Source organism: Thunnus maccoyii, chromosome 2, assembly GCF_910596095.1.
Source record: "Thunnus maccoyii chromosome 2, fThuMac1.1, whole genome shotgun sequence".
NCBI classification, from domain to species: domain Eukaryota; kingdom Metazoa; phylum Chordata; class Actinopteri; order Scombriformes; family Scombridae; genus Thunnus; species Thunnus maccoyii.
Genome location: NC_056534.1, coordinates 11,744,429 through 11,760,242, shown reverse-complemented (window position 1 = coordinate 11,760,242; position 15,814 = coordinate 11,744,429). Strand labels below are relative to the sequence as shown.

Genomic DNA, 15,814 nt, shown 5'->3' with positions numbered 1-15,814 from the left:
ATCAATGTCACTAGTCAATAATGTGAATTCATGCATCACTATAAGGTATCTAATTCCATTCAGACTCCTTTGTTCAGGAGTTGGGAAACACTTATTATACCTTCAGAACCAAAATCCAACACCTAATTTACGGGAGCAGCACTTTATTCATAATATACTATTTACACATGTCAGGTTCACCAAATCATTTATAGGTTCTGTCTTGTTTTCATAGGGAAAGAAAAACAAGTGAAATGGGACCTCTTGCCAAAATATTGTCTTTGTTCAGTTCTGCTAAAAATTTTGGCACATGTAGAGCTATAAACTTTAATGACAGGTTTCATTCAGAGCAAATAATCTACAACTGTGTTTTCAGTTCAAATACTTAGTTAAAACAAGCGACTCATAACCTTTCTGAATGATTGAAGAAGCTGCTAAATGGGGAAGGTAGGAGGCTCTGACAGACTCAACAGTGACAATGCAGGAATCAGCATGTGGTATTTTGTTCACAAGATGAGTTTTGGGATGGATTAACACGCAACAATTCATAGCCTCTGGCAAAATATGCTGCTGCTGAGTTTTTCAAATTTTAGTTTTTGATGCTTTGAACATCACAAGCAGAAGGATGTCTCTGATATCTTAAAACTCTTAGTAAGTAAAACCAAAAATGCATGACTAGACACCACAAAGGGTAAGTGGGAAAATATGTCTTAGTCATTTGGGTGAACTGACCCTTTAAGCAAGAAACCCTAAAAGCATCACTTATTTCAACTTCTTCTGAAGAGAGGAAGAGGAAGGTCAAACCTGAGCAGAACCATTCTGCTGTGTGCAGACCAGACTGTAGCTCAAGGATGGGGGGTCTGAGAGTGGATAGGAGCCAGAGCTGCAGGGCAGGAGGAGTCAGATTTGGTTTCACCCCTGGGTGTGCTGAGTAGAGGTCTGCTTCTCACACCAGGGCAAACAGTATTTCACCATGTGGTATGAACCTGCAGACCTGCCCAGAGGATTTCACCACCATACTCCTAATGATGGAAAATTAACGCTCCACTGACCTGAGTTAAATGCCCCTACTGACATTTCCAAACTATTTACAGCATGAGTCTAAAAACAGCAAGTTAAGGGATCACTCAGGATATATTTCTGTTGATTCGGCGCGTAATGAGGAGAACCTGTCAGACAAGTTTTGTTATGATTTCCATGTAGGGAATGAGATGAAATAGAGGGGGAAATTGTTAAGAAAACGACTGGTGATAAAATACCGTGGGCTAAAATTAGAAATCAAACATGTCGGTCAGACCCAGAGGAGCAACAAGTGAGAATTCTTTGACCAAGGAGACAAATTTATCCACAAGGTTCACCTGATACAAGGAAACCAAGTGTGCTGAATGGAGAAGAAGTCTTTACGCACAATATACATAGACTCCTCCCAGACATGCCTGGAAGAAAACCTCTTGTTACAGTAGGAGCTGGCCACTGACAGAGGCTCCATCCACGCTGACTGATGCTCCAAAACATCTGAGTAACAGTCTATGTTCATATTTTGCGAGCTTTACGCATATCCAAAATGAGAGCCTTTATTTCGACAGTGACAGTGTTATGGGTGATAATACTACCCTGCATGGAAGCTATTCACGGATTGTACAGTTTTGGCCAGCATGAATTTTTCTACAAAAAGAATAACTGCAAACCCATTCCTGCAAACCTCCTATTGTGCCACGATATAGAGTACACGGAGATGCGCCTCCCGAACCTGCTCGGACACGAAACCATGAATGAAGTTCTGCAGCAAGCTTCGTCTTGGATCCCGCTGGTTCAGAAGCAATGTCATCCCGACACAAGAAAGTTCCTGTGCTCCCTTTTCGCTCCTGTCTGTCTGGACGATTTGGACGAGCCCATACAGCCGTGCAGGTCCCTGTGCGAAAGCGTTAAATACGGCTGCGCGCCCGTGATGTCCGCTTTCGGCTTTCCATGGCCAAAGATGTTAGACTGCGATCGTTTTCCACTCGACAATGACCTGTGCATACCACCTGCAGGCATCGATAACTTTGCACTAGTCACCAAAGAGGGTAAGATTTAATTGAACTGTATTTTAGTGGCAAATTTACCAAGAGTTGTGCGCAAATGCCAAATTCAGTTAGTGGCGCCTTAATTATAATAGAACATGTTTACTGCTTTATATGACATGCACATGTAAACAGCATGAATTTCTGATTCTGTTTAGAAACTTTGTGCATATGTATTATGTGCATATTTAGCACTGCACATATCATTTTGTAAAGTAGTCTATTATGGCAGAGCATGTATTATTTACAACATGTACATTATGTGTTCAGTCTGACAGGTTTCATCACTAGTATTCACTGTTTTGTTAACTGAGTCTTATTTCTGTTTCAGTGCCCAGAGTGTGTGATGCTTGCAAGGAAACGGATGAAAATGACAATGAAATTGTCGACAACTTGTGTAAAAATGACTTTGGTAAGTCTGCCCATTTATTTTATTAGACTAGGAGTGCCCAAGGTGAAGCTCAGGGCCCCAAAAGGTCATGAAGGGAGGTTCCAGGACATTTCAGGCAACATAAGGGGAAATTTCACTGTTAGATGTGTTTCTTTCACCAGAAAGTGCAATGAAAGAATGAGGATTGTGACCAGGATCACTCTCCTCACTTTTATCTTGCTTATTGAATGGGTTTTAGCATCAAAACATATGTAAATACATAAGCCTTAGGCTTCTAACATGGCTTTCATTAGGACAGCACTACGTCAAAAAGAAGGATCTGTATCCAGTATAATGTTTGCAACAACAATGCCATTTTCCATCCCTTACTCTCTCTTCTGCATGCAATAAGCTCTGAAGATCAAAGTCAAGGAGATCTCCTACATCAACGGTGACACCAAGATAGTGCCAGAGACCAAGAGCAAGACCATTTACAAGCTGAACGGTGTGACGGAGCGTGACCTGAGGAAGACGGTGCTGTGGCTGAAGGACGGCCTGCAGTGCATCTGTGAGGAGATGAATGACATCAATGCTGCCTACCTGGTCATGGGCCAGAAGATGGACGGCCATCTGGTCATCACCTCGCTGAGGCGTTGGCAGAAGGGACAGCGCGAGTTTAAGAGGATTTCCCGCAGTATCCGCAAGCTGCAGTGCTAGGAAGAAAGAAAAAGAAAAAGAAAAACTGCATGTGTGACTGTTGAAGTTTAGTCAAGCCCTTCCCTGTTGACATTTTCATAATCGGGTTTCACTAATAGATTCCTCTCTAGATTCTAGCAAAGTTTTCCTGGTCTTAGACACACATCTCCAGTTTGTCAATGGTTTATCAATACAAAAAAATGCCAAATATCCTAAAAAAAATTACACAAGATAGGCCATACATGAGGTTACAGAACAAAAAAAACTTACATTTATTTTATCTACAGCTGCAATTTTTATGGATTTTCAATTTCTGGAAGGTGCCAGGCCCCAATACACTCAAGCTACATTAATCAGTATTTTTAAAAGCCAACTTTGGGTAGCTAAAAAACACTAATTGGCCATGTCTTTTGAGCAGAACAGCCACAATTTTATCTGCTACAGACACAGAGACAAGTAAAAACAGAATGACAAGTCCTTATATTTCTGAGATTTTGTGCAGTTCATCTATTGACTCACCTTCATTTTGCACTTATGAGGCATTGAACTCCCCCTAGTGGCCACTTTTCATGTGGTTCGTCTTCTTGCAGGGGGGCCGTCTTTGCTGTCACCTCACTAATTGCAGTTAATTACACTCAGCTGGTGTGCCAGGTGTAGAGGAATTATTAATTACACGGTTGGAGCAAAAACTAACTCGGCATTAAATCAGGATTAAAAATGATTCACTCTAATAATCATTGGCAGATGTGGCCTAACTGTTAAATCCAGCAATGGAGGGAGAGATTATCACACTTTAAAACATCATTAAAATGAAAACTTTTTACTTTTATTAAAAACTTTAAACTTTTACAACATCCTTTTTTCTTCTGGTGTCACTAAAATATTCCTTGGGATGTACAGTACCAGTCAAAAGTTTGGACTCATCTTACCATTCCTTTGAATGAGAAAGTGTGTCCAAACTTTTGACTGGTACTGTACATCTGCTCAGATCTGTATCATAACCTAAAAATTAAAAAAAAAATCACGTGGGGGGGCTTCAAACAGGATTCAATCATCAGCATTTTGTTTAGTTGTGTCTGGACTCTATTCAAAACTCTCATAGGAGCAAATTACATTAGAGGAGTCAAAGGTCTTGACACCTTGAGATCAATACCCATGATTGAAGTATTAAGGTTAAATAAAAAGAGACATTTTTAGAGGTTAAAAGTCTTCCTAATAAGGTGTTTGCATCTGATAGACTGTCACTTCTGTCATAGTTCAACAGACACCATGACTTGACTTGACCTGACTGGACTTGACTCGACTTGACACCATCACAAAAGTGGATTAATAATGTTTGGTGCATATTGAGTGAAGCTGTGATCCCCGTGTGCGCTTGTGTGACGTTCAAAGACAAAATAATGTTTGTGCTTTTGTATTCCTCCCGTTTTCTCAAACAAAAATGAGAGATAGCTGGCTATATTCTCTTCCTGTTCAACATTTATTCTTAGCAGTCTTTTTATACTTGAGCCACTGCATACTTTTCTACCACAGTATGATAAAACTAATATTTTTCTACTCCAGACTTTCATATTTCATTTGAACTTTTATGTTAAGCTTTGGTTTGCATCTTCATCCTGTTGTTTGATGAGCTTCCTGCTTTTACTCATTAACTGTTTTTAATTACCTGGCTTTTAGGTATTAATATCTGAGTTTTGGCTGATATAGTGTTGATTTGATGAGCAGTACTTTTAACAAATAATCATGTGGTTGTGTGTATGTGCAATGTAAAGTATTTTTTTTTTGGAAGTATTACTTTGTAAATATCAAATAACGTCCTTTATTCTTGTATAAAGTTTTCAGCCATTAAAAGCTGCCAGCGACATGTTTGAAATGACTCAGCTTATTGTTGTTCCAACAGTCCATTAAAAGTAAAGGTCAAATATGACTGCATTCAGAAAACTGATACACTGAGGAATAACAGAGGGGTGTCAAAGTGCCATGTTATATGGTGGAAAGTAAACCCATGTTATGTACTATTGATCACACAGCACCATCTAGTGGAATTATCTAACAAATTCTTATCATAGGTCAAAGCTAGAATCATGAGAGACATTTGATGTTGTGTCTATCAATATAAGACATTTGTATTTAATTAGAGCAATGATTAGTTGATTCATCAATTAGTTAATTGACAGAAAATTAATTGCCTACTATTTTGATAATCAATTGATCATTCTGAGTCTTTTTTTTGTAAGAAAAAATGTCCAAGTTGAATATTTGGTCCTCTATGACTGTAAACTGAATATCTTTAGGCTGTGGACTGTCGGTCAGGACAAAAGAGAACATTCGAAGACGTCAAGTTGGGCTTTGGGAAACATTTTCTGACATCTTATGGACCAAACAACTAATGGATTAATCTAGAAAATAATCGATACATTAATATTTAACCAAATGAAACATTCTTCACTAACATGTTGCAACACTTCATTTTTTTCCCTATAAAATATTTGCACCAATAAATTTAGGTTTATGATGCAAAACTCATTTTGAGCTGTAAGTTATGTGACTGAAGCCAATCAAATGGGGAATTTCATTGAGGAAAAAGATACCAAAAAGCACACTTTGCTTGCTTTTGCTTTTGTCTTCAGTTATTCCACATTTATTTTTATTATGTTGTTTTTATGCCTGTTTGTTACTATCCTGCCTGTGAAGTGAAGCACTTTGTAATTTTTATTTTGACGAGTGCTCTATGAAATAATTCTTCACCATTTTATTTACTTAATACTGAAAGGCACCCTGTATCCCCAAACAATGACAGATTTGAAAACAAATGTGAGCTGCAAGTAAAAATTACATGTCTCTTTAGATTATTTTTTTAATTAACTGATAGCTCGATTCATCTATAAAATGTCAAAATAGTGAAAAATGTCCATCAGTTACCCAGATCCAAAGGTGAGGCCCTCACATTGCTTGTTTTATCCGACCAACAGTCTAAGACCCAAATGCATTCAAATGATTATGATGCAAAACAGAGAAAAGCAGAAAAAAGAGGAGAAGATGGAAAAAAGAGAAGACGGAGCCAGCAAATGTTTGCAGTTTTTGCTTGATAAATAACTTTTTAAACGGTGATTGAGTTGAATTTTAAGTCAATACGTTAATCAACTAATTGTTTCATGACTACATCAAAGTATTGTGCCTGGTTCTGTACAAGCTGGATGAAGGCCGTTGTACTGTCAGGCCAAAATAAAACTATCCACTGGACTGTAGGAGAAGAATTAAAGACGTTTCACAATGCGTTTAGTAGACTTGATCAGTTCTGCTCATTGGTGGGGAGTCCCAGACATTTCCACATCTCTGGGCTTATCACTCCGTGATGTCACATGGGCTGCAGACAGTTATCGTAGTCGCACGAATCAAGGTGTGAATTAGTGTGAAACCAAATGAGAGGGGGGTGTCAGGGCAGCTCTGTAGCCTACAGCCTAAAAGATTTACATAGTGTCCCATAAGGAAGGAACATCACACTCAGGCACATCACTGTCTTCTGAATGGCACCAAAAGTGAACTATAGCTATACCAACCTAAAGGATTTAACTAACAATCACTTACTTACTTAAAATGCCATGTTAACACCCCCTCCCACAAGGTTTTTACACTACTTCACACCTTGATTCATGTGACTGTCACATGACTCCCATGTGAACTTAATGACTCACCTTCACAACTCTCATGTGATATTATGGTGGGATTGACCCAGAAAGGCTTAAATATCTGGGACTCCCCGCAGGCCAGTTGAGATGATGAAGCCTCCTGAATGAGCGGCTTCAAGTCTTCTGTTCTACTCCCACAGTCTAGACAATAGTTTCATTTTGAACTAATAATGCATAAAAGTGCTCTGTTCTAGTAGTCCAGAGTCCAACCTGAAAGGAAATGGAGTTTTGCCAGGGTTTTAGTATATTAATTATTCATTTGTGGTCTATGCTTAGGGACTGGGCTGCAAATGATCTTCAGTTATACACCTGTTGCATTTTCCCTATGTAACCAGGTTTACCTTGTAAACTACAAATTGCAACATTGCCCTTACACAGTGGAGGAAGAAGTATTTAAATATTTTACTTAAGTATAAGTAGCAATACCACAGTGCAGAAATACTGTTACAAATAAAAGTTCTGTATTCAAAATGTTATTTAAGTAGAAGTACACAAGTATTGGCATCAAAGTGTGCTTACAGTACCAAAATTAAAAGTACTCATTATGCAGAAACGCCAATTTCAGAATACTACATATTATATGATTGGACTCTAATTATTGATAAATTATTGTGTGTGCATAATGCTGCAGCTAGTAAAGGTGGGGCTAATATCATAATTTATTAGTTGATTGTATTTGTTAATAACCTGAATCTGTAAAGTAACTAAAGCTGTCAAATAAATGGAGTTAAAAGTGCATCAAAATTGTACTTGAGTACAGTTCTTGAGTAAACATAGTTTTTTACATTCCACCACTGACCTCACACATGTTCGAATGATAATACTTTCCACAGTTAAATGCTTGCTTTGGATTGTATGTGGATTCATTTTTCAAATTAACATTTTATGATATGATATTTCAATAACTGTTTATTTCCCTTGTGAAACAATCTTCAAGGATACATACTTGCTTGCATTATGAGATGTACAAGCGGGTGTCAAATTGAAGGAAAAACCAACATAAAGTGTCTTAGTAAGGTGTTGGGCCTCCATGTGCTGCCAGAACAGCTTCAATGCACCTTGGCATTGATGTCTACAAGTCTCTGAACTCTTCTGGAGGGATTAACACTATTCTTCCAAAAGATATTCCCTTGTTTGGTGTTTTGATGATGGTGGTGGAGAGCGCTGTCGAACACGTCAGTCCAAAATCTTCCATAGGCGTTCAATCAGATTAAGATCTGGTGACTGTGAAGGCCATAGCATATGATGCACATCATTTTCATACTTATCAAACCATTCAGTGACCCCTCATGCCCTATGGATGGGGGAATTGTCATCCTGGAAGAGACCGCTCCCATCAGGATAGAAATGTTTCATCATAGGATAAAGGTGATGACTCAGAACAACTTTGTATTAATTTGCAGTGACCCTTCCCTCTAAGGGGACAAGTGGACCCAAACCATGTCAGCAAAATGCCCCCCTACAGCACAACACTGAATCCCCTCACTGTAGGGGTCAGATATTCAGACCTGTGCCAGTTTTTCCTTTAATTTGTGGCCCGTCTGTTTTACAAAATACATTAAAGTGGGAATAGCCTATGTGATGAAATTTAAGTATTGGTCAAGAGCAAAGTTTTTGTTCATTTATCTGTCAACTACTTTCTTTATTATGCGATACAAAACTAAAGAAATTAGTAAAAATGTCCATCATAGTAATCCATGAAATGTTTTTGTTTTGTTTGTTCAAGAGAAAGCAGTAAATTCTCACATTTAACAGGCCGGAGGCATTTTTGCATGAAAATTGGTTATTAAAAGAGTCGCCAATTGTTGCAGCTTAGTGTCCTGTTTCCAACATTTCGGAAAGCAAAAATACCCCACAGATCATTAAGACCCACTCAGTGGTCAGTCATGTATGAATCATGGAGCTTGAAGCTACAATATACAATATCTCTCTCACTCACTCACTCACTCACACACTCACACACACACACACACACACACACACACACACACACACACACACACACGGGTTTGGCCATAACTGCGCAATTCAGGCTACTTAACAGAGGAATTAAACATCATAATGAGAGAAACTCTCAATTATGATGCCTTCACAGTTATGGGAAAAATAATCTTTTTGGGGGAGATTAACAAACCAAATATGATGACTGTGGATTTATGGGGATTTTGCTATGACACTCCGACTTGCCTTTATATGACGTTTGGGGGGCGGGAAACGTAGATACCCAGTAAACTACCGTTGGGAAAATTAATACTTTTTGAATGTGTATTGTCTGTTACTCCATGCATAATATTAGCTAATACTGTGGGGAACTTTGTGTGATAGTTCTACATGTCATGCTAACTACTTCCTGTTATGTCTACAATGGCAACTTTTGGGTTGGATAAATAAAAGGTCAATTAGATGTATGATAGGGATGTTTTCTTCTTATTCACACTCCAGCTATGTGGCCTAATTTGTAAAACATAATAATACAAAAATACCTTTTTTACTGGAACACTTTTTGTTTGCTATTGCTAAGTATTTAGTGCATTGAAAATCGCACTTCTCGCCTAGAGGCTGAGTTTACGACGGCCGTGAAGGCAGCACCGGTATTTCTTTTTCAGCCGTTGGTGAGACCTAGCTTAAAATTTTTTAGCCTGTACCTAAGATTTGTGTGTCTGTGTTTCTTTACTTTTTGTGCCAAGAGGCTATAAAAACTTTACCTCCCAATGACGAGCGAGGGTGAATCTTTGAAAGCAGACAGGCTCAGTTTGACGAAGCACAAAAAAGTCCGAGGGGAAGTTCCCTAGGAAATCCCCTGTTCGGGGATATTATTGTCGACACTGATGCGCCAAAGCTCCGACACAATTGACCTCCCCAGTCCATTTCGAAAAACTCAAGGCTAGAAGCAGATGTGTCAAATACTGGATTATTATTAAGACTGCTCCTTCTGTCAAATCTACGAATCTTGCAATGGATAGCGTGAGTATGAACACGGATAACGACATGCTGAAAGACAAAAACAGGAGTTACAGCACGTTGAATACTCTGTATCATGAGACGCGGCAGGAGATCGACCTTCTCAACAAACAGATCTTCGTGAAGGACAACATCATAGCAGATTTAAAAACGAGGCTGGGGAGATATGAGAGGATTTATATGACTGTAGGAGATAAGGAGTCTGTGGTCATCGGGCCGTCCAAGTCCTTGTTGGAGAGTTTATGTAAAGAAGTATGCAAACTGAAACAGAAGAGGAATGAAGTAGAGTTCAAAGCGGCCAAACTAGCAGAGGTAAAATATGTTGGAAATTGTTTTTTTTAATAATTTTGCAGATGTCCTTTGTAGGTACATTAACCACAGATCTATTGGTACAGACATTAAAGCTGAAGAATATTTATAAAGTCCATATATTCATAAAGTGTGTTTTTATCATTACTCCCACAATGTTGTATTAGTTTTAAATTATTTCCTGAACCTCATAGATGCACATAGACCTGTGACCAAATGCATAAGATCTTAAAAGAAAATTGAAAACCTACAGTTATAATAATGAACTTTATTTATGTGGCACCTTTCACACGTAAAATGCAGCTCACTGCTTTACATAATAGCCAAAAAAATACAAATTAACATTGTACTAATTGATGTGATCATGCAATTAATCTCTCTGTCTTGTCCCCGCCCCCTGCACCCCCCCCCACCCCCCACCCCCTCCAGGAAATCAAGAGGTTGAATGGGCAGCTCAGAGAGAAGGAGCTGGAGCTGGAGAGCATCAGGTGTCAGCCGGACCACGAGAAGGACCAGGAGATCCAGAGGCTGCGGTTAGCCTTGGAGGACAGGGAGCGGTCAGAGGCCACCAGGGCCGTGCTGTGCAATTCCCTGGCGGAGGAGGCCGACCAGCTGCGCAACCAGCTAGGCGCGACCGTGAAGGTGTGCCAGGAGCTGCTGGCCAGGCTGGAGAAAGAGAAGAAAGGGGGAGGAGAAGTGGAGGAGATGGCTCAGCAGCAAAAGGCAAAGGAGGTGTGTGACGCCCCAGCTGTGTTGAAGTGTTTGTGTTAACTTTGGGCTTCATGGGGGCAACTGGTGCCTGTTACTCACTTGTGCATTGGACCATATGCTCAAAGTACCAGAAAGTGTTTCTATATGGCTCTCAAAATGCAAACTGCTTTTTTATTTTGATTTGAAGAGCCTGGTTGTAACTCTCCTTCCTCTATTTTCTACAGTTGACAGACTGCTCTGACAGGAGTAGTGTTAACACCCAAATCTGTCAACTTAAGGAGGAGAATCAGCAGCTAAAGCAGCGAGTGGCATATGTAAGTCTCAACTATAACAAGTTCACTAGTTATGCTCAATGATAATACTTTTATTTTTGACAAAACTTAAGTGTTATACAGAGCATAGTGCATGATTAGAGGGTCTAACCTTTGTTGTACTTGTTCCTTTTAGGTACAAGGTCTGAATTCTCAGTGGCAGAAGTATGATTCCAGCAGGGAGGATTATATCAGAGGCTTGTGTCAGAGGCTGAAGGAGACCACTGGGCAGGGCTTGATGCCTGGGCTGGGCTCTGTCAACACTGGATTGCTTCATCAGGAGATTTCCAGGCTCAACGGCTTACTGGAGGACAAAATGAGCGAGTGTGCGAGGCTGGGAAGAGAAGTGGAGGAAATAAGGAGACATGACCAAGAGCGCATCCAGACACTGGAGCAGCAGGTTGGTGCAACATTGTGGTCTCAGAGTGTTGAGTGGCATCTGATGTTTTTTCATACAATCATAAAAAAATTGATTTATAACAAAGCAGTAGAAATAGAGAGTAAAGGTTATTTCTTTCACTTCCTCAGGTCCTCATCTATACAGACGACTTTAAGTCGGAGCGTGCTGACAGAGAGCGAGCACAGAGCCAGATCCAAGACCTGAAAGATCAAGTTTATCAGTTGAAGCAGCAGCTACACAAACAGGTGAGACAACAAGGAGGATAAGTGCATCTAGCGGCGCATTCACTTCCTTTTTTTGGTGTTGGCTTGTGCTTGTGCAGTACTAACAGTGTGTGTACATCACTGTCTTTAGCAGGGAGCAAGTCGAGAGAGCAGAGAGGTGGTTCCCATGTGTCGCGTGCACATTGGACACAGGATCTCCTCGAGGCGACACAAGGACTCTGCAGAGCATCTGCTGAGGACAAACACTGAAGCGCAACAACAGCCTGCAGCTGCAACAGTGGCACCGAACCCTGTCTGGAATGAATACCCAGGCCTGTCAGAGTTACAATGCCCGCGCTGCCTCACCAAGTTCGATGACATGGATGCAGCAGAGTACCTGAACCATTGTGAAGAGTGTGCCAAACTATAAACGGAACAACACTCATTTGGAAAAGACACTTATCTCTTGCTGACAGTTACTGAACACTGAAAAGCAGCACTACATGGCTGAAAATAACCCGAGTGGAGTTTCCAATTCGGAAAGGCTTGACTACAAACGAAACAAGTGATTTAAGATGTTTTGTACATATTGAAGCAAAACTGTACAAACCAGAGTTCCCCTGTCACAAGAGAAATTAGTTCAAGTCTTTTTAAGCCTGCATGTAGTTTTGTAAAATCCAGGTTTTAAGTGTTCTCCTATGGGTGGGCAAGGGGTTATCGTGGTAGGGAAGTGGATTTATCAAATATCATATACCTCAACATGTCAAATTACAAACTTGTTGCACTTTCTTGACATTTAGCCAAAATAAATAATCGTTGGACCGTACGATTAAGAGATTTGTGATACATAAGCTTCTAATGTTAGATCTAGACATCTAGTTGATAATGTGGTGCTATATAAGTTGTTTATTTTTGATGGAACTTTACATATTTCTGTTCTGTAAATTATATATTCTTAACAGATTTAAAATATATAACTATTATATTTATATTTATTCTCTTTGCATAAATAATTGGAGGAGGCAAATCAATCTAGTGCAATGTTTTTAAAACAAAACAAAACATCATTTTGCCTTTTTTCCACCAAAGCCATGAGAGATTTTTTTCTGGTAAGTTTTTGGGATCAAAAATCTTAAAACACATTACAACTGGAAAAAAATGTTTAAGATCCAACTTCTTGTAAAGACCGAATCCCGACTGACAACTTTTTTTTTTTTTTTTTTTTTTTTTTTTTTTTAGAAATGGTGCTGTTTTTTCTTTGAGCTGGCACATTATTTTTGTAATAAAAGATTGTTTACCCACACTTTATCTTATGGTGATTTATATAGCTTTAAATATGTCTCATTATTGCGTGGTGTATTTTAATTCTTGACTGTCTGCAGCCTCGAGCTGTAACCACAGATCATAGCCCAACCACGAAAATGTTGGCGCTACTTAATCTAAGTGTGTGTGCATGTCTTTTAGTGTGTGTTTCCATCAGTGTCACGTGTGTGTGTGTGTGTGTGTATGTGTTTGTGTGCGGTGGAAAACCCCTTCCCAGTGTTGCCTGAATGGGCACGCTGTACTGTGACAGCCAGATTCCCAGCTGTTGTGTGGCTGAAGCAAACACTACAGGGGTACTGAGAAGACCAGTGGAGATGGTATCTCAAATTACATCCAAACCTTCAACAACTGCCTGCGGATCAGTTAGTGACTAAAACATGCAGTCAGTCGCTCTGAAGTATCATTTTGACACAAACAAGCCAGCAGTGCTATTTGGTGAATCAGTTGTCATGGGTTTGGTGCAGTAAGCACAGGAAGCTGGACATCCCCTCTTTAAAAAAGGAAGTAGGCTGTTGCAGAGTATAGAACATATGAAGCCAAACAACCCCTGTAGTTTTTGTTTGATTTTTGACTAGATATTAAATACAAAATCCAGACAATTGAACTGTAAGAAGACAAAACACACCCTTAAAACTGAAAAGCTGAATCCATGAACAATAAAACTCAATTCAGTACACTCAGGTTTTGTTTGTTACAGCCTCACTGGGTCTGGTATGACTAGTAGACTATAGTATGTTGGCTAATGTTACCAAACCTTGGATAGACAAGACAGGTTGATGACTCTTCATTGACCGGATAATGAGGAATGTGGAAGCAAAAGTTAAACAGTCTTGCTTTAAATGTGCAACATATTACCTTTTTAGGTCAAATAGAAACAAGGTAATTCTGGGTTTCTTATTACATTTTTAGTCCATCCTTTAAAGGAAAAGTTTGACATTTTGGAAAATACACTTGTTCGCCTTCTTACCAAGAGTTAGATGACAACATTGATATCACGCTCATGTCTGTATGATAAATATGAAGCTGCTGTGAGCAGCAAGTTAGCTTAGCTTAGCACGGACTGGAAAGAAGGGGAAACAGCTAGCCTGGCTTTGACCAATTTGCCAGGTAACCAGCTGAGATATTAACAGTCCAAGACAATAAATAATCCAGAATATAGCCTCTAATAAAACCGCTTTTGAGTTTTTGTACGGTTTAAACACATGAGATATGTGTTAATAAGTAAGTTTTGTATTTTGTAATTGTTGGACTGAGTAAGGCTAGCTGTTCCCACCTTTTTTATGCTAAGTTAAGCTAACCAGCCACTATCAGTAGTTTCATATTCACAATAGAGACATAAGTGGTATCAATCTTCTCATCTACAGACGGGTGACAAATTAAAGGAAAAACTAGTACAGGTCTGAATGCTTGACCCCTACAGTGAGGGGGTCTGGTGTTATGCTGTAGGGGGCATTTTGCTGATATGGTTCGGGTCCACTTGTCCCATTAGAGGGAAGGCTCACTGCAAATCAATACAAAATTGTTCTGAGGGTTAGGATCCATTGATGAAACATGTCTATCCTGATGGGAGTGGTCTCTGAATGGTTTGATGACTATGAAAACGATGTGACTCATATGCTATGCCCTTCGCAGTCACCAGATCTTAATCCAATTGAACACCTATGGAAGATTTTGGACTGACGTGTTAGACAGCGCTCTCCACCACAATTATCAAAACACCAAATGAGGGAATATCTTCTAGAAGAATGGTGTTCATCCCTCCAGAAGAGTTCAGAGATTTGTTCAGAGATCAATGCCAAGGCGCATTGATTCACCTTAGTATTACCAACACCTTTGTAACACCAACATAAACACCAATATAAAGTGTCTTAGTAAGGTGTTGGGCGCACATGGTGGCCCAACACCTTACTAAGACACTTTATATTGGTGTTTCCTTTAATTTGACACCCATCTGTAAGTCTCTGTCAAAAAACCTCAAAATACAAAAACTATTGCTTTAATACAAATTCAAAAAAATATAGAAATCTTTTTTACCAATAGTAGAATTAAGGTTATATTATGCCTTATTTAAGAATTAAGGCATAAAATAAGACTTGAAAAGGACTACTTCTAAAAATAAAACGAAAAAGTTTGAAAGTTGGTACATCACCAAAGTCCCTAAGTGATTAAATGACACTAAGCAGCATCACATGCTAACTTACTCATCAGCCAACTGGGGACGATATATGTGGCTGAATTACTTTCCAACACACTTATTTAATTTACATAACACATCAGCCTGGCTCCAGTTTATATACCCACAAAGAGATTGGTTACAATTTTGGTTTTTAAAGGGCAACTTTTAGTATCTCTATAAGTCAACCACATGCACGCTGGCAGAAAATACACACAGGCCCAAAAAGGCCACAACTGTCTTCTGGGGATTCTCCCCCGCCAGCACACACCTACGCGTTTTCAGTAGGGTCTATGAGTGACTGCACTTCCTCACACACAACCGCTCTACCCACCAATTTGAGAGTGGAAGAAAATAGGTCACAAGTCCCCACCTGAGTGTCTGGGAACTTTTCTAAGAAACAGAAGAATTAATAAGAAAAATCAGGTGACAGTGGTAGATCAATTCCTGTTGGAAACACGTTTCAAAGCACCAGGATGTGCGGGTGTAGCTGTCGTATACTTTTAACAGATAGGGAAAACTTCAGCCTGACACTTATCCAGACAAACACAGAATGGATAGATTCAGCCTTTAATCTTGTGTGTATCCTAAAAGAATGGGAATTTCCCGCCATCACGAGGGAATTC

General features: G+C 39.5%; 2 protein-coding genes and 1 long non-coding RNA gene across 4 annotated transcripts in view; 2 read left to right on the top strand and 1 right to left on the bottom strand.

The window, feature by feature from the left end:
• LOC121905114 overlaps positions 1-9,589 on the bottom strand; it is a 41,241-nt gene extending 31,652 nt beyond the window's left edge. The window contains exons 1-2 of the long non-coding RNA XR_006098349.1: positions 9,503-9,589; positions 3,013-3,125 (exon numbers count right to left, since the gene is read on the bottom strand). This is a non-coding gene — a long non-coding RNA (uncharacterized LOC121905114). The remainder of the gene's footprint in view (positions 1-3,012; positions 3,126-9,502) is intronic.
• sfrp2 (secreted frizzled-related protein 2) lies at positions 1,260-5,202 on the top strand. The gene is made up of 3 exons (XM_042423092.1): positions 1,260-2,045; positions 2,374-2,454; positions 2,825-5,202. Exons 1-3 carry the CDS (start codon positions 1,544-1,546, stop codon positions 3,127-3,129), a joined length of 888 nt encoding a protein of 295 aa, XP_042279026.1. The 5' UTR covers positions 1,260-1,543; the 3' UTR covers positions 3,130-5,202.
• tnip2 (TNFAIP3 interacting protein 2) lies at positions 9,347-13,015 on the top strand. 2 transcript variants are annotated; one of them, XM_042423083.1, is made up of 6 exons: positions 9,347-10,070; positions 10,497-10,799; positions 11,003-11,092; positions 11,226-11,489; positions 11,618-11,734; positions 11,847-13,015. In XM_042423083.1, the coding sequence occupies exons 1-6, from the start codon at positions 9,753-9,755 to the stop codon at positions 12,120-12,122; spliced, it is 1,368 nt and encodes a 455-aa protein (XP_042279017.1). In that variant the 5' UTR covers positions 9,347-9,752; the 3' UTR covers positions 12,123-13,015. The 2 variants fall into 2 exon arrangements, with proteins under 2 accessions (XP_042279017.1, XP_042279011.1); XM_042423077.1 differs by having other exon boundaries at positions 9,349-10,070; positions 11,844-13,015.
• The last annotated feature ends 2,799 nt before the right edge of the window (positions 13,016-15,814 follow it).

Excerpts from the sequence above, each read along its gene's own strand:
- sfrp2 (XM_042423092.1), top strand. The coding sequence starts at position 1,544 with ATGAGAGCCTTTATTTCGACAGTGACAGTGTTATGGGTGATAATACTA. Across the intron at positions 2,046-2,373 it reads TGCACTAGTCACCAAAGAGG|TGCCCAGAGTGTGTGATGCT; the intron begins GTAAGATTTAAT and ends TTTCTGTTTCAG. Across the intron at positions 2,455-2,824 it reads CTTGTGTAAAAATGACTTTG|CTCTGAAGATCAAAGTCAAG; the intron begins GTAAGTCTGCCC and ends GCATGCAATAAG.
- tnip2 (XM_042423077.1), top strand. The coding sequence starts at position 9,753 with ATGGATAGCGTGAGTATGAACACGGATAACGACATGCTGAAAGACAAA. Across the intron at positions 10,800-11,002 it reads AGCAGCAAAAGGCAAAGGAG|TTGACAGACTGCTCTGACAG; the intron begins GTGTGTGACGCC and ends TATTTTCTACAG. Across the intron at positions 11,735-11,843 it reads AGCAGCAGCTACACAAACAG|CAGGGAGCAAGTCGAGAGAG; the intron begins GTGAGACAACAA and ends CACTGTCTTTAG.